We start from the raw sequence: 22,609 nt of genomic DNA, 5'->3' as shown, positions 1-22,609 counted from the left end.
CCACTAGTGGAGGACAAATTGCATTGCAGGTAGCTCCATAGGGCTGGCAGCAGCTGGCTTCCCAAGGGTTAGTCTTAGTGGATAAAAAGCCCTAAATAGGCACACCAAAGGAAGCTTCTTGAGTCTGTGGGTGTGCTGTGAAACTCCTTTCCACAGAATTCATGAGGCATCTACAAGTCCAAAATCAAAACAAATTCAAAAGTAAATGGACACATTCCCTGGAGAAAAAGATGCCATGGGCTATTAAACTCATATCACTTTTTACCCTTCTTCACCCTTTTGCTTTGCTCTTTTTGTGTGATATTCACATATTTGAAAGAAAACCAGTGCTGTTCCTGGAGGGTGATCATCCCTCAAGTGCCTTTTGGTCTAGCTGAAGTCACATCCTATAAAAAGCAGAAATGCATATAGGAATGCAAATTATTTACAACTGTCTATTAGTGTGCATGGAATAGCATTCAGTGCTGCTACAGGAATCCTGGCAGCTCTGGGCTTGTGCCTCTTTGCCTTGCTCTGCCATGACACACATGCATCTGTGAGCTCTCCTTGAAGGCATGGGATCCATCACGTGAGGATGGGTCTGAAACCCTCAAGAGCCAAAGTCCGCTGGGAGGATTGGGCAGGGGGTGTCTGAGTGGTAGGCAGTGAAATTCCAAGCAGGCTGCTCCTGCTTGCTGCTGTTCCCATGGAAACAGGGGAAAGGCGAGAGGAAACACATTCCCAGCCTCTTTTGAAGATGAGCTCCTTCAGCAGCACCCCCGGCCATCATATCTATTCCCATAAGAAGCAGGGGTTGGCAATTCCCCTCGGATGCCTCTCCTTGAGTGAGACCATCAGGCCTACACACTATTCCTTCCTCATCCCAGGCAACAGTGGACAAGGGCATGCCAATCATCCCATTGCCAAGACTGAGCCTCAGAGCTCAGAAACAGTGAAGCAGTTTCCAGCAAATTCTGCAGCTTATATTTCTCCCCAGTTTGGATCTGGGGAAGCACCTGCAGAGACACCTGATTTCCTGACTGTCAAGGAAGCTGGGCTGTACCTGCAATATCTCGACCTTGACAAGTATGGACCCTTCCCAAACTTTGTGTAGACCCCCATGAGTTTAGATTGAGGGTCTGAAGAGACTTTTCCACTCATCCCTGTAAACCAAGCAGGTTAACTCTATGGGTGAAATATGCTGCAGCTGGCTCTGCAAAAGCTAGCTGTGAACCTTTGGGCCCGGTGGACATCATAGCAGATCCTGCCCAACCTAAGGTTTTCCGTTAGTGCCAGCATCAGCACTGACAGTCACCACTACCCCACTTTTCCCGACCAGCTGGGGTGCCCACCGATAAGAAAAACAGGCGGAGCATATGCAAAGTACTCCTGGTTTTCCCGCTTCATCCCGAGAGAACGAAAACCCACGACACCCCTCACCTCCCCATCAGCAGTCCGGATGGGACCGAAACCCGCCTGACGACGCCTCGGTGCGGCTGGGAGCGGGAGCTTTCCCCGGCAGCGCCGGGCGGCAGCTCCGCTCCCGGTGGGGCTCGGGAGGGGCGGCTGCACCGGGCTCCCTCCCGCCCTGCCTGCTTCCCTCCCTGCTGCCGGCCGGCGCCTCAAGGTCACCCGCCGCTCCGCTCGGGGGGCCGCGGATCCCATCCCATCCCATCCCATCCCATCCCATCCCATCCCATCCCATCCCATCCCATCCCATCCCATCCCATCCCATCCCATCCCATCCCATCCCATCCACATCCCATCCACATCTCATCCACATCTCCATCCCATCTCCGTGCCGTTCCCCCCGCCTCCGCCGCGGCCCTCCCACCGCGGCTCTGCCCGCCCTCCGCCGCGTGTAGCGGCGCTGCGCTGCGGCGGGGCCGGGGCCGGGGGCCGGCGGGCGGCCAGCGCTGCCGCCGAGCCGCGGCTGGGGGCGATGCCGCCGCGCCGCCCGCCCGCCGCGCCGCCCCGCCGCCCGCCCGGCGACCGGCGAGGCAGCGCCCGGCGGCGGGCGGGATAATGCGGCTGCCCAGCCCGCAGGCACCGCCAGCGGGGCGCCCCCGCCGCCATGTCCCCCCCGGCCTCGGCGGCCGCCGCCAGCGAAGGAGGCAGCAGCACGCCGGTGCCTCCGGAGGAGGAGGCGGAGGGGGCCCGAGAGGAGGTGAGGAGAGCGGCCGCCCCCCCCGCCCGGGGCTGCCCCCTACCACCCTCCCTCCCCGCCCGCTTTGCATGGCGCGTTCATTGACAGCCCCGCCGCGGGCCGGGCCGGGCTTTGCCCGCACAGGTACGGAGCCGCTCGCCGGGAGCCGCTCTCGCCCCGCTCCGGCCCCGGGGATGCGGTGCGGGCCGGCGGGGCGGGGGGGGATTGGGGGGAGAGGAAACCCACCGTCAGTCCCCGCCGCCGGTGGGCTGCCCCGGCGCTCCGCTTCTCCATCGCTCGCTCGTCACCTGGGGATCGCCGCGGAGCCTCCGGAGCCGGAAGGGAAGCAGCAGTCAGCGCCGTCCCGAGCGGGGCCGGGGCCGGAGTGGCCGGGATGGAGGAGGAAGGGAGAAAATCACAAACGAGAAGCGCGGGGCACCGTTTGGGCTTACTGCCACGGGCAGAGCTTGTTATGCCTGGGAGAAGTGGACGCGGAGCCCCCCGCCTTGCTGTGCGCCGTCTTCTGGGGGCATCCAGGTGGTGGAACAGCCGCCTGGGTCACTGTGAGGGAAGACGTGGTGGGCAGCAAGGGGAGAGGGCTTGGGGACATGGCAAAGCCAGGGGCTGTTGCTGGTGGCTGCTCCCAGCTGGAGGCTGGCTGGGGAAAGTGGAAGGTGCAGGCTGGGGCAGGCCGGGTAGCAGCACAGCTTTGCCTCCAGGTGCGCTGCAGTCTCCCTCAGCAGATGACTTTTCTGGAGTCCGGGCAGCAGATGCCAGAAAGGGTCGAGAGCAGGGTGCCCTGTGGCTCCGGAGCAGCACTGGGAGGCAGGTGTGCCAGCCCTTTTGTCTCCCTCTACAGATCCTGATTGCAGCTTGGGTTTCCCAAGACGAGAGAAAACAACTGCACTGACTAGTGAGACTCACCTTATGCCATGGGGCTGGTTATCCCATGGAGGGCAGCTAGGCAGTGTAGGAAGGGCAGCGTTCTCCTCGTGTGAGGGGTTGTCCTCTCTGGTGACACCACAGCTCAAAGGGCAGCTTTGGGGGGCACTCAGAAGCTGGTGCATCACTTCCCTTCTGCTGTTGAGGAGCTGCAGTTTGGAAATGCTGCATAATCCTGGTATTCTCTGCCTCCTTGGCTTAGGCACAACATGCATGCCCATGCACAGCTATTCTATATATACAGACTTATATTTAGATATAAATAATTGCAGGAGAGGAATGCTGAAGTTCAAGGATTGGGAAGCTGTACAAATACTGTATTGACACTGTATTTAGACTGCCCTGCGTCTGTTCCTCTCTTCCTGCTTCTGTTCAACAACTCCTGATGACCTGAGCCCAGCTCTTGAAACAGATCCTGATCAGAGTAGCATAACTGTGAGGCACTTTTTTAGCATGAGGACGTGCTTGTGCCATGCTGCGATGTGGTCCCTTACTGCTGGTGCTCTGGCAGTGCTGGTGCTACTTTCAAGACAGCATAGACTTTTCAGAAGTGCCAGAGCAAGAGTAAGGGTGAAAGAACTGTAACAGAGAAAGTGCCCAGATGAGTTTCCCTCACCTACAGTGCCCCCTGTCTCACAGAGATTATAAGATTGTCTGTGCTTTGGTTGCTTGGTGGTGGCTGCCAACTGTTGTGACTGTATAATGCTCTGTGGGAGCAGGCAGAAAGGCTATAGTCCATGACCTGTACTGTTTAGGCTAAGGGCATCCTTCCTGTGGCCAGAAAGTATCACAGTCTTGCATGAAGCAGCTGGTGGAGGAGAGGGAAGCAGCAGCCTCTCCTGAGGGAGCTGCTGTCTCATCCAGTGCAATGAGTAGAGACTTTAGTGGGGAGCTTGAATTCATGGACTGGCCTAGTGCAATCCTCTTATCTTCAGAACTGTGAGGAGGGGAGAATGTTCCTTCCCCCCTCTAGTGCCTATGTAAGGCCATATGGGCTGTGTGATGTCCTCGTTTCCAGCAGAACCAACTGCTGGTGCCAGCATTGCTGAGTGTCCCCGCAGTGTGGCTGAATCCCACATGTCAGGGTCCATTGGCCAGGGCAAGTGGGAAGCCAGAGGAGATGTCTGGAATTTGGGAAACATGCCCTGTCCTGTTTGAAGCTGTCTCATCTTGACATCTCAGGGGTGCTGTGTCTAGGAGTCAGGCAGGGCTTCAGGTGCTTCTCAGCTTGTCCCAGCAAGGCAAGTAGCGAGAGCTACCAGCCAGAGCTGACTGAGCCCTTGTTCCCTCTTGGCATCACATGCCTACACCTACACTTAGTGGTGGTGAACTGAATTTCACACATCAGTGCATACTTAGAGGGTAGGAAATGCCAAGGGGCAAGCTTTTCAGGCTGGGAACAAGCAAAAACATGTCCCACTGCTCAGGTGGGATCTGATGGAAAGAACCAGTCCTCCTCTTAAGTTGCCGTGTAAAATGGAGACCTTGGTACCACTGCAGGAGCTGACTGCTGGCAGGATTCCCTGGCTTGTAGATGCTCAGCCTTCCTCTTTCCTCTGCAGTTGGCAACACTGCCAGCCTGGGACTGAGCCACCTCTTTCTTCTAGGTAGGTAGTTCCTGATCCTGGGCTGTAGGCATGGGGTATGTGATGTTGGGTATTGCTGGGACTGTCGTGGCCAGGAGTTGCCAATGTTTGTCCAGAGCCTTGGAAGACAGTGGTAATTCCTAGAAATTACTGGATCTTCCTTACCTGCCTTATTCTGGGGATTTGAGGTCAAAGGGATCAGGGCTTACTAGTTTCTTGCATGATGTAAGCAAATCCTAGGGAAGAGCCATGGAAACTGATGCTCAGGAGTCCCACCGGAGTCCCCTGCAAGCTGCTGCCACCACCTGGCACTCGGGAGCTACCTGGACCTTCAGGCTGCTGCTTTGGGGCTTTTTTTTTAATTGTTTTTTCAGCTCTCTAGGATACCTAACCCTGTCTCTAGGATACCTAACCCTGTGAACACCAGGCTGTCTTTTAAAATGAGGGTTTAGCATTCTGGCGGTGAATCAGAGATTTCATGGAGGTCCCTGCAGGGAGAGGTGGGTGAGAGGCATGGGAAGTGAGGACACAAGAAACACTTGATAATAAAGGGGACAGTGGATGGGGCCAGGTCCAGGCTGTTACGGAGAGAAGCTTGAAGAACTTGAAGGATTTTAGTATTCAAAGTTGCAGGGGTGATTAAGGTATTTTCACCCATCTGCTTGACCACTGGTATGCTGGGCATGTTTGTCCCCTCGAGGCCGTTTTTTTAGAAGAGGATTCCCCAGATCTCAAAGGAATTTAGCAGAAGCAGTGGTGGGGGTCCTCTCATCTACTGCATCTGCCCTGTGCATTGTGGGTTTCTCCTGTTGTTTCACGGCTGGTTGTGAGCCATGCCCTCCATCTCCTCCATTCCTCCCCATGCATTCCAGCTGCAGGTGTGAGCCTCCATCCCTTTCACCTTAGGGACAATGTCAGAAGCCAGTGCCAGGTAGGAGGGAGGGGAGGCCTTTCCTGAGGTGTGTCACAGTTTGCTCCTGCCAAGGGTTGCCCCGTGTGTTCTACCTGGTGAACTGAAGCACAGGGAAGGGAGCTGATTGGGATCCCACAACAGGTTCGGCCAAACCACGGCCGGCTCTGCCCCCTAGCACTGCAGAGGTGTTTCAGTGCACCTGCAAGAGCAGATTTGCTTACCACTCTCCTGTGCTGGAGCCTGAGCAGTGAGGGAGGCTCCTGGTGATGGAGGGAAACCCTGTTTGCAGTGAAGTAGGGCAAGTCTTCTGCCTCATTCCATCAGACTGCAGCGGGCAGATGACGATGGCATTTATATCAGTGCCGGCTCTCCTCCTAGTGACACTGTTCTGAGATTTCTCTTTCCCCAGCTTTTTCATCTGCTTGTTTGCTGTGCTGGACTTATCCAAGTCTGGTTAAGAGCTCAAGGAGACAACCTTATTCAGCTGCTTCTGCGGGGGAATCCGTGGAGCTGGTTGTTTGCTCCTGTGAGCCCTTTGCAGCCTGGGAGAGGAGCGGGGATGCTGCAGTTCCTACTGGGATTAGACTCTGCATCTGGCTCCTCCTCCGTCTCTGCTGTGGTTGTATCCCGTCATTGGCACTTGATCGGCTTTCGGAAACCCCACCAGTGCAGCTGAGGGGTATGTGTTTCACCTCAAAAGCCTAGGACAAAACTGGGTTGTAAATAGTTTACAGCCAGGGTTAGAGTGACCCTGTAAAAGCGCTGCAGTGTCTAAATACTGCGTAGTCCTAGGAGGAGACTAATGCATGGACTATAGCCCTGCTAACACAGTTTCTGGAACCAAGCCTGGGCTGCATCGTGCTCCCTGCCCTGGGTGGGTAACCGCAGTGGGGTTTGCCTACATCTCTGCAGGGTGACAGCCAGCAGCTCCCTTCTCCTGCGACACAGGCAGTGTGGAATGTGAAGGGCTGGGGGAGTGACTGTGAGGTGGAATTTGCTTTTATGAGACAGACATGTCCAAAGACCTGTCATTTTGGTGCCCCTTCCCCGGCTGGCAAATGAATGAGCTGCATGCTTTGCTTTATACCTTGTGCTCCATTTGCAGATCTGCCTCCTGAACAAGGTGCTGTTTCTTGGCATTCACACCCCACAGACACCCCGGCTTTGGTTTGTACCATTCCAAGGCCCCTGTTCAGACCCTCCCCGTGCTCTTCCTTTGGCTGAGCAGCTTCTTTAGATCCTCACAGTCAGAGCTGCTGCTGCCAGGAAAAGTCTGCAACGCAGAAGGCAGCAGCGAGAGAGGAAACCTTTAGCTGCCTGGGTAGTGGTACAGCATTCCAGCATGGGAGAGCTGTGCTGCAATCAAGCAAAGACAGAGGGATCTGAGCAAGCTCTTGTAACTGCAGCATGGACCTCAGGAGGGAGAACACAGCTCAGATAGCTCTGCCTCCTGGATGGCCCCCCTTCTTCTCACTGCCTTTTCTCTTACCTGGGGTTCCCTTCTTGGCCCGTGACTGTGAGGCTGCTGCAGTGGTCAGTTGTACTGGGAAGACTGGGCTGCACATGTGTGTGTGCCAGCACTGCCAGCACAGCTGCCCTGCACCTCTCCAAGTTGCCTGCAGACCAGCACTACCCCACCTGCCAGCCCTGGGCTCTGTCTGTCTGTGTCCACCCCTTGCTCTCAGCCAGTGGCTTCAAAGAGAGGGGCTCAGCATTACTGATGCTTGGGACTGACACTGGAATGTACTACCATTCCTCTTGCTACCGGTGCTCCTCTGGATGTGCAGCCTGCTCTGCTCATCACGGGCTGGCTGTTGGGGTGGGCAGACAGGGGAGCTCTGTGCCTCTAGGAGGCAAAATATCTCCTAGAGGCAAAATCTCGTCTGTTGGAGATTTCGGCTGGATCCAGTCCTGTTGAGTGCAGTGGCAGAAGTCCTGCTGGCAGGCTTTGACAAGGTGCAGTGAGGAAGGACTGGCCTGTGGGACTCTGGAGCACCAAGCCAGGAATGAGGGGCTCTTCAGGAGAGAAAGATGCATTTCTTTAAGGAAAGAAGAGGCCCAGATCTGTCCCTAGACCTGCCAGTGGCCATGTGATCTCTGGTTCTTGCTTTAATTTTTCTTTTCATGCTCGAAAGCGCCCCTCCTGCTTTCTAACAGTGTGGGCCCATTCAGTTGTTTGGGATTCCTGGATGAGAAACCTCTCTAGCCCAGCATGCTCAGGAGTGGAGAATAATGGAGCCAGGCTTGGACTGCAGTGCTGTGAGTGGTGTCATTACAGCTGGTGTTGGCCCCTGCCATGGGGGAGGTGAGCTCAGGAGCTGCTGCTGCCTGCAGGTGCAGAGGGAGAGCAAAGCTTGAAGGCTCTGAGTGAATTTCATGGCATCTGCATGAGGCTGGGGTTCTTGACCCCCTCTCTCAGCTTGCACCTTTGGAGATTGCTGGATGAAGTCTTTTGTATAAGAAAGCAAATAGTCTCTTTGCCCGTTCTTTCTTTGGTTGGGATGATATTAGGTCTTACAGATCAAGTTGGATCAATACTTGAGACTTCAGAGTGTTGCAGAGTCACAGAGGTTTCCTTAACCAAGTTAAGGACCCTCCACTATTCCTATGGTAAAGGCACCAGTGCAATCCCTTTAAAAAGTCCTGTTGCTGAAGTTCTGCCCTTTCTTCACCATGAAAGACCTAAGAACAGTTTTTTCAGATGTGTGCACGGTCACAGCTGAATCCCAGTGGAAGCAGGGACATTTGCCACTAGCTGTGAGTGGCCTTTTGCCCTCTCTGCTGCTGCAGATTGGTAGAATGCTCCTCTCTTCCAGCCTGAACACTTTTTAGGATGTTATTCTATATTTGCTTTCTCTCCTACCAGAGGTGGCTGCATTTCAATAGTGGAAAAGTACTTTCCTGTTGGTGTGGTTTATAAAGCACTTGAGAAGCACTTCAGAGCTCCTTAGGCCTCCAAGTGTTGTAGTGGAAATTGTCATCACCAAACACAGACCTTCCCAGCTGCAGAAGGCCTGTTTTTCCATCTTATAGGCAACTCAGGCAGGTTGTGCCGCCCTGGTGGGAGAAATCAGAATGTTGCTGTGGTCATTACTGGGAAGTGGGGGAGAGACTCATGTGTGGTGGGATGAGCTGTGGGGAGGGGTTCAGATGGGGTGACATCAGTTAGAGCTGCCTGTGCTGCTGGGGTGGGTGCAAAAGCTGAGGAATGTGGGGGAGATCACCCAGACTCTTATCTTGTGCTTCAGTGCCTCTCCCTGGGACATGGCAATGGTAGGGGTTACTGCCTGTTGAAGAAGGCATGCTCAGGGGTGGCATGAAGAAGGGGGATGCTCAGGGTATGGCTGACAGAGTTTCCCTCTGCCATACTCCCCCCTGTCCAGCTGGGTTCTCTCTGTCTCCCAGGGAGGGGCAGAGCACCATGAAGGGAGGTGGGGGTGACAGTTTCCTGCACTGCATGACTGTCATCCTGTGAGAGATCCCAGCTTCTGCCCTGCCTGCTGATGCCAGGAGCCCCCCGGCATCTGCTATTTTGTCTCTGTAGAGCTATAGGTGCTACCTCAGCACCCTGCTGCCTCCTCCCCTTCCCCTGCCACTGCAGCCTACTGACTCCTCTCTTGTTTTCTCTCCCCTTCTCCCCGGTCCCCCCGAGCAGCAGCGGCCGGTGAAGCAGTCTCTCAGCAAGTCCCTGTGCCGAGAGTCCCACTGGAAATGCCTGCTGCTGTCCCTCCTCATGTATGGCTGCATGGGAGCCATGACCTGGTGCCACGTCACCAAGGTGACCCGGCTGACCTTTGACAGCGCTTACAAGGGCAAGTCCATGATGTACCATGACAGCCCCTGTTCCAACGGCTACGTCTACATCCCCCTGGCTTTCCTGGTGATGCTCTATGTGGTGTACCTGGTGGAGTGCTGGCACTGCTACACGCGCAACGAGCTGCAGTACAAAGTAGACGTGGAGAGCGTGCACGAGCGTGTGCAGCGGATGCAGCAGGCGACTCCCTGCATCTGGTGGAAGGCCATCAGCTACCACTACGTCCGCAGGACCCGGCAGGTGACCCGCTACCGCAACGGGGATGCCTACACCACCACCCAAGTGTACCACGAGCGGGTCAACACCCACGTGGCAGAGGCCGAGTTTGATTATTCCAACTGCGGAGTTAAGGACATCTCCAAGGACCTCATTGACCTGGAGAGCTACCCAGCCACACGGCTCCGCTTCACCAAGTGTTTCAGCTTTGCCAATGTGGAGTCAGAGAACTCCTATCTGACCCAGCGGGCCCGTTTCTTCACGGAGAACGAGGGCCTAGACGACTACATGGAGGCCAGGGAGGGGATGCACCTCAAAAACGTGGACTTCAAGGAATACATGGTGGCCTTTTCTGACCCAGACAACCTGCCTTGGTACGTATCCCACTATGTCTTCTGGGTGGCAGCTCTGCTGACCCTATCCTGGCCCCTGCGGGTGCTAAATGAATACCGCACCTCCTATGTCCATTACCACGTGGAAAAACTCTTTGGGTTCGACTACGTGGCGGTGACGCCAGCCGAGGAGCGCACCTTCTGCCGGAGGATGCCCCGTGTCAACACGGTGGACAGCACCGAGCTGGAGTGGCACATACGATCCAACCAGCAGCTGGTGCCCAGCTACTCGGAAGCTGTCCTGATGGACTTGGTGGGGCTCTCCGGCTGCACCAGCTACTCTGCTTGCCGCTACGGGGGCTACCGGCAGAACTGCGAGAGGTGCCACAGGACTATAAGCAGCTCCTCCATCTTCTCCCGCAGTGCTCTGAGCATCTGCAACGGCAGTCCCAGGATTCCCTTCAGCAGCAGCCGCTTCTCCCTGGGCCGCCTGTATGGCTCGCGACGCAGCTGCCTCTGGCAGAGCCGGAGTGGCAGCCTGAATGAGCAGAGCTGCCCCACCGAGCAGACACGCCTCTCCAGCCAGGTGACTGTGGAGGAGGAAGACCCCCCTCCTTATCAGGATGCCCTCTACTTCCCTGTCCTCATCGTACACCGCAACGAAGGCTGCCTGAACCATGACCACCGTCACCTCCATCGCAATGGGTCCTGCGTGGAGACCTCACTGTGAAAGCAGAAGGCGGTGAGATCTCGTTGTCCATTGTTTGGCCCAAGCCAGCGCAGGATTGGGGGAGAGGAGCACAAGGGAGATAGCCTAGGAGGACATCAGGATGGAGTGGATATGGCATCCCACTCCGGCAGCCGGCAAAACTCCCCCCACTGTGGCTCTGACCTCCCACAGGGGTGGATGCTGATGCTCCCCCTGACATGGCACAGAACTCTGGACTGATCACCACATGCAAAAAAAAAAAAAAATTCAACCAAACCAACTGCAAAACCGTAATTCATGGTATCAAGACCCAAAGTGGGGAATAAAATGACAGGCCTGATGCAGGGAGGGGGTGGCTTTGGCTCCCAGCCCTGGCTCCAGGCTGGCTCATGCTCCAAGGAACCAGCAGCCACCAAAAGGCACCCTGCTGCACCTCTGCCCACCCTGCTTCCCACACTGGAGCAAGACCCCTCACAGGATGGAGGAGAACAGGCCCCTTGGGGGCAGAGGGTCACTGCCTGTGATGGAAGGTCAGGGGTACCCAGGCACGTGGAGCTGAGCAGCAGGGTAGAGCAAAGGCTGAAAGCCACAAATCCAGCTCTTCCACTTTCCCCCCAACCATTCCCCACCCTCCCCACTGTTTTTTTTTTAGACCATGCTCCGACTGTTACTTTGTTCTCACTGCTGGGAATGGCATCGCCTCCAGAGGATTTCGGGCCCAGCTCCTTAGGAAGCTCCGGCATGCCAGCTGTGAGTCAGCATCCCCTTGGTAAAGGGATTTCTGTTTGGGCATGCTGCACTGGGGAAGGGATGAATGTGCAAATCCTGATGGAGCAGAGATCTGCAGCACTACTGATGTGTTTGCTGGAGGAGGGCTCAGCTGGAAAGAGAAAGCGGGAGGCCCCTGGTGAGCTGGGGAAGGGGAAGAGGATGGCACTGGGACAGACATCGTGGTATCAGGTGGCACATCAATTGACTGGGGACCCTTCCTGGCTTTGAAGTGAGTCCTAATTGGTTCAGCCAAGCATCAAAGAAGTCTCTGGTAGGTTCAGCTGCAGTTCACCTATTGATAATGGAGCAGCAGGTTGGTGCATGTCTGCACGAGTGAATTTTGCATGAGATCCAGCTGGGTTCTGGCTGTGGACCCTGAGCTGCGGGCTCCTGGAAGCCTCATTTTGGCAGAGAGCTCTGAGGGTCTAGGAGGGAGAAATGCAAAAGCACGCTGGAACATTGGGAAACTGGGCTAGGGAAAGGAGGAGCAAAATGATTCCCATTCTGTGAGACCACATTATTGGTGCCCTGCAGAACAGAGGCCAGGGATACGTTAGAGGAGAGCCTGCTTAAAACCAAATGTTTTGTACTACAGAGGTTTTTGCAGGGAGGTGTCAGGCTGTGAGAAGTGAGGTGACTTCTGTGTAGCTCATTAGCTCCTGGGTTCTTCTGCCTTGCATTTGGCAGGGCAGGTTGCTCAGAGCTTTGTGCTGCCCCTTTTACCCTTCTGGAAAGGATCTTGGTGACACTGGGCAAAGAGCCTACGTGTCCGTGAAGCTGCATCAGTGTCTGCAGCATGCAGACACCCAGCTTTTCCTCCTTCAGCAACACATCCCCAGATCTCGTGTCCTTGTTCTCAGAAAAGCTGTCTCCTTTTCAGTCAGCTCTTTGGGGGAGCACATGCCAAATCAGCCAGCGATTTCTCCAGACAGCACTGCTCCTCAGCCCCACCACGCTTTCTTCATCAGCTGGGGAAAACAATAGCGAAGAGCAGCAAGTCTCGTGACAAGGGAAAGTCCATTGACACCTGGGCATTTGGGCTTGGTGTCTGCTTCTCAGTCTATCACAAACGGGCAAAGAGTGAGGCATTGTATTTAGTCCAGCCCATCCCTCACCGTGCTGCTCTACTGCTTTGCCTCCCAGGTCTTGAGGAGGCTGCAAATGCAACCATGTACTGCATTGGTCCTCTTTTGAAAGTTATCTCTTGCTGACAAGCCTGGAGTAGTCAGCACTTGCTGTAGGTGTTGTAGGGCTCCACTTGTCTTTTCCTCCAGAGCAGTCTGTTCTGCTCTTCATGCCCTGCATATCCTGGTTAGCATCTCTTGCCCTTCTAGTCAGCTTGCCCTCCTGGATATCAGGTGCTAAACTACAAACAGTGATTTGAATAGGAAGTCCCTTAAAATCTCACTGTTTACGGTTCTGTCTTAACAGCTGCCCTTACTTTTGCTACCAGACCTAGATGTTGGCTTAAAGAAGAGGGTCCCTTGGAGAACACAGAAGCATAAGGTCTCCAGTGTAGGCACATCCCTCTCTGCGTTTTGTTCTCATTATTTTTGGCACAGATTCAGACTGGGCGAAAGCAGCCGTGGGATTTCCTTGCTTTGTAATGACATTTGGCTTGCTGTGCACTCGTGCTTCTCTCTCCAAGGGCCTAATGTAAGCCAAGGCCAATGTTGAGTGTCCTTGTGACTCCGGGGAGATAATGGTATGTGCTTGTATGTCCCAGTGAATTGAGACTGTGGAGCTGCAACGGGTCATTAGTGCGGAATGCGGTCCCTGCTTGTCCTTCCTGACACGTTCTCTTTGAAATCTCCTGCACATTGCTTAAATTAGGCTGTAATGGCTCATCTTTTTATCTCCAGCTTCCAAGGTGCCTTGGACAGATGGATTTATCTCAGTTTTGGCCGGCCTATTAGCTCCCTGGGGCAAAGACAGTCTTCACAATAGTAACAGATTAGCAGGGTCTCTGTGCCCCCGGCTTTTAGTACCTGCAGCACAGTTTCAGGCACCATGTCCTTGGCTTTTTCTGGGGCTTTCCATGAGATTGCCTCTCCCTGTTCCTCTGGCCTCATTTTCACTTATGAAATCTTGTTCTGGAGGTGGTCTATCTAGGCAGACACCTGGATCTTTGAGGCATGGCTGTTGTTCTGATGTGCAGGATCAATAGTCTTCCTGTTGCTGAACACCTTCCCCATGTACATGGTGCCAGCTGAAGCCAGGTCCCAGATGTAGTCCCAGTACCACTGTCTATGGCTGTTCCAGACCCACAGTACCCTGAGAAGCAGGACCTCTCTAGTCAGTGTTCCCCACTCCATGCCAGGATTTCTCAGAGATCCCCTTCCTCATGTCCTGCTACCCCAATGCACCTCATAGAGCTGCCCTCCTGGTCCATCCTATTCCCTTCTCTGAAGGGTGGAGACATTTGTGCCCTGCTTCAGGCTCAGGAAAGGGGAATGGTGCACTTGGACATGGTAAGGGAGCAGAACTGGGCAGGAGGGACAGGAGCTGCCTGGTGACTTGGCAGAGAAGTGGTGGAGCTGAAGAGGAGAGACTGAAATGAAGGTTCTTCCTGGCATGTCTAGTCAGGCAGGAAAGTTCGGAGCAGAAAACTGGGCTCTCCCTTCTGTCTCCTGGCATGGGACACTACTGGCAAAGAGGGCTTCCTCCTAAGTGTTGGTGAGAGGCCGTAGTGCCCTGGGCCAAGGGCAGCTGATACAATTCTCTTTATGGCTCAGATTACTAGCACAGATACCGAGAGATGGCCTGTCCCTGTTCTGGCACACAGCTTCTCCATGGTGCAGTGGTCCCATCTCCTCGGCACACACACGTCACCCACCACAGCTCTGGGCTGAGCAGCAGTCAGGCATCTGATCTTCCTGAGACTCGTGTTTGCCCTCTGCCATATCCATGTTGGTGATGACGATTCCTTTGGCAGGTCATTTGATGGCCCAGTCTGCTCCTCTCAGGATAGCCTTCTCCCTTATATCTAACCTGAGTTCTCCCTGCTGTAGCTTAATCCCATTCCTTCTCCTCCGTTGACTGGTGAGTCTAATTGGCTCTGTTGCTTTTCCTCATGGCCTTCCAGACACAAGCAGGCCTGTTATCTGTAGCCTTTTCTTCACCAATCCCAGACTCTTGATCTCACTTGCCAGACCTTGGTTTGAGTGGTGGTGCCGAAGTTTTCCCTGTGTAGTGAGTATGTCGCTCCTGCTCTGAGCCTGGCCTGGGCAAGAGGAGAGGGCCAAAGGTGCAAGCAGTGCCTTGCTCTGTCAGGGTGGCTGTGCCCCCTTTACGGGTGTGGAAGATCTTTTCAAAGTGAGCGGAGTACGCAGAGCTGCTGGCCCCGTATGCAGGGAAAGCAGGACAGCATGCATCACTCTCTGGGAAGGTCAAAGCTTCGGTGCTTGTCAGTATGATGGGGGCAATAACTAGGAGGATCTCTGCAGTCAGATGGCTTTAAATTTTTCCATACATCATTCAACCATTGCAGCTTTCCATGGGCTGAGAGTCAGGCTCAGCATTGCACTTAGCAGCAGGCTTTGCTGACACACCAGAAGGAGGGAGGCAGGAATGCTACCAGGTCCTCTTCGTGGCGCTAATGCAACCCAGAAGGGCTAGTCCTTACTGCTGCAAGGCTGGACAATTAGTTTGGGCTATTTGTGTTTCCCATTTGGTGTTTCCCATTGCTGTCAGTGTAATTGTCAGGTACTTAAAAGCTCTCCAACTTTTCTGAACTAGAGAAAGAGAGTGAACAAGGGTGTGAGAAGCTGTGGATTAGCTGATCATCAAGACACATCACCACCCATTTATCTATCTTTCCGCAGACTGAAAGCTCCCCAGATAGTGCCTAGCACTTTTCTCCTGCAGAACCAGTCGATGGCGCCAACCAGCCAAGTGGTACTTCTTGAGCCCACTGTGTGTCATGTCTCACTCCACACCAGAGAGGGAGGTTTCAGAGAAGGCTGGCAGGGTGAGCAGCTGTAGGGGCATTCATTAGTATGGGGAGAGGGAAATCTGAACCTATGGCCAAGGCCAGGCCTTCCAGGGTCACACGCAAGGCAAATACACAGTATTAGGGCCGGGGAAGCTGATGTTCATCTGTTGTCAAACAAGTACACCCTGCTTTCTTTCTGCTCCCTATAAAATGAACATTACAGATCCTGCTGGTCCTTGCTCTCTTTGTTGTCTCTTCACTCAAGAGGTTGCAGAGATGTTTAATAACTGATGGATGCCCATGGGGAGAGAACTTCAGGAAAAGATTTATTAAGTGGAAGTTTGAGAAAGTCAGGTAGCATCTCATGTCAGTAAAACATTGCCTGCTGATTGGCAGGTGGGACAAATAACACCTTTTAAGCTCTCCTTCCAGCCTTTCTAAGCACAGCTTCAGTGCTGCTGTCTAATGTCGCCAGGGTGCTGCCTTTAGCAGGGTACAGACTTGCTGCAATGTGCTCCTACTCTGCTGCAGTAGCTGTAGGACTGGGTCTGAAATGCTACACCACCACCAAGATGTTGCATTGCCAAAGAGCTGTAAGTCTCAAGCTGGAATATGTCCTCCTGATCATGTTTCATTCGTACTTGGTGGTTAGAATAAAGTCTGTAGGAATATGGTCTGGATCCAGGTAATGTCAGAAATTAGACATGGTTTAAGTGATAGCTCTATCTGGTGCTGCTGCCTCCTGTGATGCACTTGGGTCTACAGTCTCCACTGAGCCAGGTATGCATGGGGACCAAAGGCTGGTTCATAGGACCTGGGACCCCAGTGGGGACTTGGGGCTGAGCCTACCTAGGGCTGTTTTCCCTGTGGGCATTCTGGAAAAAGTGGAAAGGGGGCATAGTCACATTTCAGGTAGAAATTAATGGGCTATGTTCATTCCCAGTGTAATTTTACTGAAGCCAGTGGTACTATACTAATGTGAGCTTGGCTTAGCAGCTCCTCAGAGGGGTCTGTCCTTGAGTCCAGACAAATTGATCTGTCACAGCGTTGCTTTGATGCATTGGGTGTGTGTTCGGTACTTGGCCAACATGAATTAATGTTGAGTAGCTGCAGTTTCTGCAAGCAGTGGGTTGAATTGTTCTGCTCTACTGCCTCCATCACAGCTGCTCCGCCAAGGGGAACGTTGTGCCCATGGATGTGATCTCGTCAACTCCCTCAAAAGCAAGCTAACAAGCTAATTGACCTCCACAGCACTGGGAGAGGAGCCTTCTCCCACAGGACCATAGCCTTTCCACCTCTGAGGGAAAAGAAGTCCCAAGGACAGAACTGAACCTGCAAGACCCATTGGCCTCGTGGCCTGCCCTTCCTCCTTCCCTTCTTACCTCATGTCTGTCTTGGGGGAGGGACAGTTTCCCTGTGGAGTTCAGCAAGCTCCTCTTCCTGCAGCTCGTGAACAGGCTCTACTAACAGGTATATCATCCACCTATGCAACTCTTCCAGAAGCTGCCAAGTTTTCAGGAGCCCATTAACAATGTGCAGCATGGCCATCCAGCACTGAGAATAAGCACAGTGGCTGCTGGAAAGCTAAGTGGGTTTTATTCCTCCCCCATTCCCCAGGAAGACTCTTTTTGTTGGGCCATTTTGTTTGTTCGTTTGTTTGGGTTTTGTAAACTTCATTTGGGGGAAATGAAACTTGTGAGAAATTGGTGCCCATCCAGAACCCTCCCCAGTCCTTCGAACTCTGTGAATGGATGGATCACCTACTGTGATTATAATTTAGTGGATTTTGTAGAACAAAATAACTTCACACACAGACACATGAGGTTCTTTCACTCTCCATCAGCACAAGCTGCTTCTGCAATCTTAGCTACTCACATTAGTGAAAGAAAAAGCCTAGCTAGAATGTGGTGAGATGATGTAGTACTTCGTATCAGTCCCATGGTCCCAACGTCCATTAGCAGCACCGCCAGCTGCCGTGACATGAATTCAGACTTTGGATGGCAGCCCACGAACCAGCCAGGGTGAAAGTTTGGAAAATCCCAAGCCTGAGTCTATGCACATTCCCAGAAGCAGACGCAGAGGGAGGATCAGCTGAAAGCAGGCATTAATTACCTTCTGCTCGGCCTCAGCAGAAGCTGGTGGGCTCTGTTTGTGCTGCACCTGCCCCCAGAAGAGCCTGTCCCCAGGGGCCAAGCAGAGGGGAATGAGAGTAGCAGAGTGTCTGATGGAGCAGCACTGCTCAACTGACTGGGGAAACAGGGTTGACAACTAGACCCCAAAATAACAGGATTTCACTTTGGAAATGCCAATGGCTTTTTCAAACTGAAATGCAACTTGAAGGCCTTAACAGCTGTGAGAAGTATTTGCTGTTTCTTGCTTTAAAAAAATGATTTTTGGTGATGAGGTGGGTTTAAACTCTGCACTCCTTCCATCTCTGTTAGCAATGTGCTGTGCTGGTGGAGAAGAAATGCTTAAGGCAGACTGGGATGGTGGCCCTGTGGCTTTGCAGTGGGGTAGGTTGATCAGGAACGGTGGCTGGAATTTAAAATCTTTCTCTGACCCGGAGGTGTGACATGGCCATCCACCCACACGTGTCAGGGTGGGCTTCTGTGTGCTCGTGCACAACTGGGATCTGTGGCCCTGAAGAGGGTTGACATGTTTGTGGCTTTGGTGTGGTAACACCCACCCAGCCTTACGGCAAGGGCTTTTCAGGGTGACAGAGCATTGCTTGTTCCTCGTGAGAGGAAACTCCTGACCTGGTTTCTGTGAGGAGATGGTGTGAAGTGTCATATTTGCTGCAGCGAGTGGCAGAGAGCAGGGATAAAAGCATGGAGCAAGCTGTGTTTGAGAACAAGCTAGTCCATTGCTGGCTGCCTGAAACAGGAGAGCTGCCGAATCTGCTCCCTGGACAACGCTTTCCAGCTCTTTTTACTCTCCCCGAGCCCTATGTGCAAACTGTCATTCCTCTGAGCTAGCCAAAGTGCTCCCATCCCCTGAAGACTGTGCATTCACATCAGTTTGGTGCCCTCCCTGCTGAGCGCCATGGGCCAGCCATGAAATGCCAGCAGATGCATGATGACCACAGGCATGCTGGTGGCCAGACCTTACCATACCCTGCCTGTGCACAGCTTTCCAAGAGTGCTCCCTGCCCTGGCATGCCTCCTGCTTGCTTGGTGCAAAGCAACAACAGCACATCCTGGCATCACTTTGTGCTTTCCCAGAGAATTTCACAGCACTTTCTGAAGTTAGAAAACAGCAGGCCTTGATGTTTTGGCAGTCCTGGTCTCCAGACCAGGGAGGAGAAGAGAGGCAGGTCAGCTGTTGTGGCAGGGCAGGACCAGGAGACAGCATCATGGTGAGAGCAGCACGTCTGCTGGACAAGTCTCCAAACATGGGCTCTGTGCCTCTCTGCTGGGGCTGAGGGCAGCTTTGCAGCTGACAGAGGGCAGAAGAGCATGTGAACACTCAGCAAGACATGGCAAGGGGAGAGCTGGTTGAGAACAGCTGTAAAAGGCTTTGCAAATGCAGTGGTTTTTACAGGAGACAAGGCAAGATGGGGCAGGAGGATGCGGTGCTGGAGCAATGGTGCTGTGAGGCAGGGAGGGTGGGGGGTAAACAGGGCAGGGCATTTGATGGAGAAGCTCATGAACAGAGGGGGCTTTCAAAGCACTCTGTGCATGCTTTGGCTGAGGAGACAGGCAGGAGGTATTCCCAAGCTGAGGTGCCCAGGCCATGTCTTGCAGCACTGTTGGAGCAGCGATGTCACCTCCAAGCCCAGCACTGACAGCTTGAGCACGTGTCACCAACCACGATGGCTAATGCAGCCACAAGGTGTAAATGTCACTAATGAATAAATTGCCTTGTGCCTTGGAGAGGCTAATCCATCACAGCCAGAGACAGGGATCTGACAAGCCTGGCTATTTCAGGCATACCCTGTAGGGAGGAGGAATGCTTCATTTCTGAGCCGTCCCCTCCACCTAGGGAAGCTGATGCAGGGCTTGGCTCTGCGCCACTTCCCGTCTTCCCAGCCACATGAGCTCAAGCTTCATCCCTCTTCACTGCAACTGAAGAAGCACGAAAGGATCTAGGTTAGCCAAAAGTGCCCCGTCAGCAGGGTGGTGCATGGGGCTAGCTGGTGATTGAGTTTGTAGAGAGGTTGCTGCATGCATGGCACAGGTTGTGTAGGGCTGATGGAATACAGCAGTGGATCCTCAGCCGCAATGAGCTTTTGTTTGTTGTCTGGGTTGTAGGGCTGTGGCCTGTACTGTGTGTTTCAGGCCAGTAGTGCTTGGCAGTGTTTTAGAAGCCTGCTGTTTCCTCCTCGCCCCACTATGCTGTCCCAGAGGCAGTGCACAGGACCCCCATTCCCCCGTGCTGTTGAACCCCAGCCAGCAGCACTGTGGCTGACTGTGCAGAGGGCCAGCAGGTACCGAACAGTCAGGGGCAGTTCAGCCTGGACAAAATCACCTCCATGGGAGCAAAAGGAGGCTGAACACAGCAACCATTTCTGTGCACAGTCTTTGCTCATCGCTGCGGCAGCCTGCTCCTCCTCCCCCAGACAGTGCTCGAAATCAACCTGCCATCCTGTTTGTGACATATGCCAGTGCGACACCTTGCAAATCGATGCCTGGGTCTCTGTGAGCAGAAACCGCCAGGCTTGGGAAGCTGGCCACTGTCTCCTGCTGCCATGTGCACTCTGCTCAGAGCAGCAGAAGCCGGGCTCACCATCTGCTGCGGGAGGGAGCCAGCCGGGTGCCCCTGCTCCAGCCTGATGGGACACCCACCGGCACAGCCCAAGTGCAAGCCCTTGTGTCATTCCCCCTCCTTTACCTTCCGGCCACCCCTGTCTCTCACCATCTCTGGCACAGATCCGTGGGTGTGGGGATGCTCCCAGCTTGACTGGGTTCCCTCTGCTGGGTGCTGCTTATACTGCATTGGTGGGTGGTGTTGGTGCTGGAGGTCATCCCCTTCTCCAGAAGGAGGCCCACAAATGACCCCTGCTCCTCAAAGCCTTGGAGATAGATGCCATGGGAGAGCTAAGGGATCCGTTCTGGCCCTGCACTCACAGAGTGACCACTGAGTGGTAACTGGGCCTGGAGCTGACAAGTGACCCACCAACAGCAGGAACATTCACACAATCTTGCTGTTGCTGTCTGGCCCGTGTGTGTGACATTTGAAATGGTTTCAGTGCTTGCAGACTGGCAGATAGCTGACTGTTGGTCTTGGGTGTGGGCAAGTGGTGCAGGCTGCTTGGTTTGGACTTTGCTTTTGGCCAAGAGATTGATAGGAGAGAAGGCAAAGAGTTCTCCAGGCAATAGCTACTTGTCCAGGCATTCCTGCATGTGGCAGCCCAGCAGTGTGTTTGTGGTGTTAACAGTCTCAGCTGTTTGCAGGAAAACGAGCAGTGAATATCTTGGAAAGCAAGTCAGAAGTTGTTCTGGTGATCACATGTTTTTCCAAGCCCTTTTTTTTCCTTCCCTTGTCCTCATTGGCTCTGGTGGCCAATTCCTCCTCATGTGTCTGCTAGCATGTCTGCAGGATCTCATTGCTGCCCTCCAAGCATGAGCTTTCATTGCACAACTGGCTGACCAGCTGCAGCCCTGTTCTTGGAGCTACAGGCAGGCTTGCCTAGGACCAGGCCACCCCCATTAAACCCCCACCCTCGCTGCTGGAGCTGTTGCTTCATCAGCCTGATGCTGATCTGGGTCTTTTCTGCTGTTTCTGAACATGAGTTCTCATCTCATTGAGGTGTGTCATCCAGTGAAAATATTTTGTAAATGCAAATAAAAATAAATAAGTATATTCAATACCTCGGTCTCGAGGATGGGAAACAAGTAGTGGGAGACGCCCAGGTAGGAAGGTTTCACAGCTGCTACTGCTGGTTAGGAATTCTGGACGTAGCCCCTGGAACATCCGTCGAGGGTTGGGAAGGGAGCTACACAAACCTGTGAGGGCTTGTGGTGGAGCCCTGTCAGCACCCCTTGCATGGTCCCTGCTGTCAGGGCAGCCTCGAACTCCATCCTTTCTGATCTATATGGGCGTGACATGGTGCAGGTAAAGGTGCTGTCAGCCGAGGCCGGCGGCACCGTCAGTGTCTGTATCCATCAGGCAGGGCAAGGCAGAAGCGGGTACGTGGTGAATAAATTCTTTTGTGAACACTGGGAAACAGTTTTTACTTTTCAACTCTGTCAATATGATCTAGCTCTGTCTGTCTCTCTATATATGTACAAACAGTATATCACAATGTTGCCTTTTTTGTTGGAAATATCAAAGTACAAAGATTGTAAACCAAATCGGTGTAATAAAAGTTTCAGATGATTCACTGAGATGGTTTCCAGCAGTGGGTCTGTGAGCACTGGTGCTGGGCAGGGCTGGGAGGCAGGGGAAGCCCCTGCATTGCTCAGAGGGCGGGAGGAGATGGAAATCAACCACTTGCTTAATTCCCTGATATCTCCTGAGCAGGGTGGTCAGAGGACTGATGCAGTCAAGAACGTGCCTTGTCCTGTCCTCAAGTGACCACATTCTGTAGGGCAAAAGGAAGTTGCTCTATTTTGTTCCAAGCCCAAGGAAGCTGCACTGTTTTCAAACTTATGCGCTATGTGGGCCAGCAGTCCTGCAGGGACCCCTCTAGCTTGAAATTATGCAAAACACAGATTGTTCTGGACAGGTTTGCACAGAAGAGCACTACTAGGTAAGGTAAGCATCTGGTTGTAAAGAATTCACCTGTTGCCAAGCAGGCTAGCACTGATCAAAAGCACAGCAACCCAAAGCAGGAAACCATGGTAGTGAGAGCTCTTGATTTATTGAATTAGTTCTATTTACTTTTCACCACCCGTATCAGACTCCAGACAGATTTTGCTATACATACAAATAAATTCTTGAGCAGAGCAATAGCCAGAAAAAGCTGCTGATGAACTAGAAACAACATTCCCTCAATCCTCTATGCCTCTCACATCCTCCTCAGCAAAACCTTAAAGTTATGTCTGGAACTAGACCATTTAGGTGGCAGAGACTTCATCTTAGCTGCTTTACAGGTGAAACAATATTCAATTGCCTGAACTAAGCTTACTGCTGGAGCATGTAAGAAGCATCACAGGAGGTGAGGTTTAGGGTGCAGTGAGAGAGGCTTTAGAGGCAGATTGCTCTGTGGTGTCAGTACAGTGCTTTGGGATCTAATATCTGTCTCTGATGATGGTTGGGGTCTGGGAAAGGCTGCGGTGATTGGGGTCTGGGAAAGGCTGTGGTGGCAGCCACAAGTTAAATGTTT

The 22,609-nt window shown here is 53.5% G+C and overlaps 1 protein-coding gene across 2 annotated transcripts; it reads left to right on the top strand.

Annotated features, from left to right (window-relative positions):
- Positions 1-1,953: 1,953 nt before the first annotated feature.
- On the top strand, positions 1,954-21,668 carry TMEM151B (transmembrane protein 151B). Of its 2 annotated transcripts, XR_014850771.1 has the most exons (3): positions 1,954-2,146; positions 9,222-11,679; positions 16,506-21,668. XR_014850771.1 is itself a non-coding variant. In XM_085055099.1 (2 exons), exons 1-2 carry the CDS (start codon positions 2,054-2,056, stop codon positions 10,656-10,658), a joined length of 1,530 nt encoding a protein of 509 aa, XP_084911225.1. In that variant the 5' UTR covers positions 1,954-2,053; the 3' UTR covers positions 10,659-21,668. The 2 variants fall into 2 exon arrangements, 1 of the variants encoding a protein (XP_084911225.1); XM_085055099.1 differs by having other exon boundaries at positions 9,222-21,668.
- The last annotated feature ends 941 nt before the right edge of the window (positions 21,669-22,609 follow it).

Source organism: Lichenostomus cassidix, chromosome 3 (genome assembly GCF_008360975.1).
Source record: "Lichenostomus cassidix isolate B80296 chromosome 3, HeHo_3.0, whole genome shotgun sequence".
Classification (NCBI taxonomy): Eukaryota; Metazoa; Chordata; class Aves; order Passeriformes; family Meliphagidae; genus Lichenostomus; species Lichenostomus cassidix.
This window is presented reverse-complemented; position numbering and strand designations above follow the sequence as displayed.

Coding starts and splice junctions, on each gene's coding strand:
- TMEM151B (XM_085055099.1), top strand. CDS start 2,054: ATGTCCCCCCCGGCCTCGGCGGCCGCCGCCAGCGAAGGAGGCAGCAGC. Junction 2,147..9,221: donor CGGAGGGGGCCCGAGAGGAG/GTGAGGAGAGCG, acceptor CCCCCCGAGCAG/CAGCGGCCGGTGAAGCAGTC.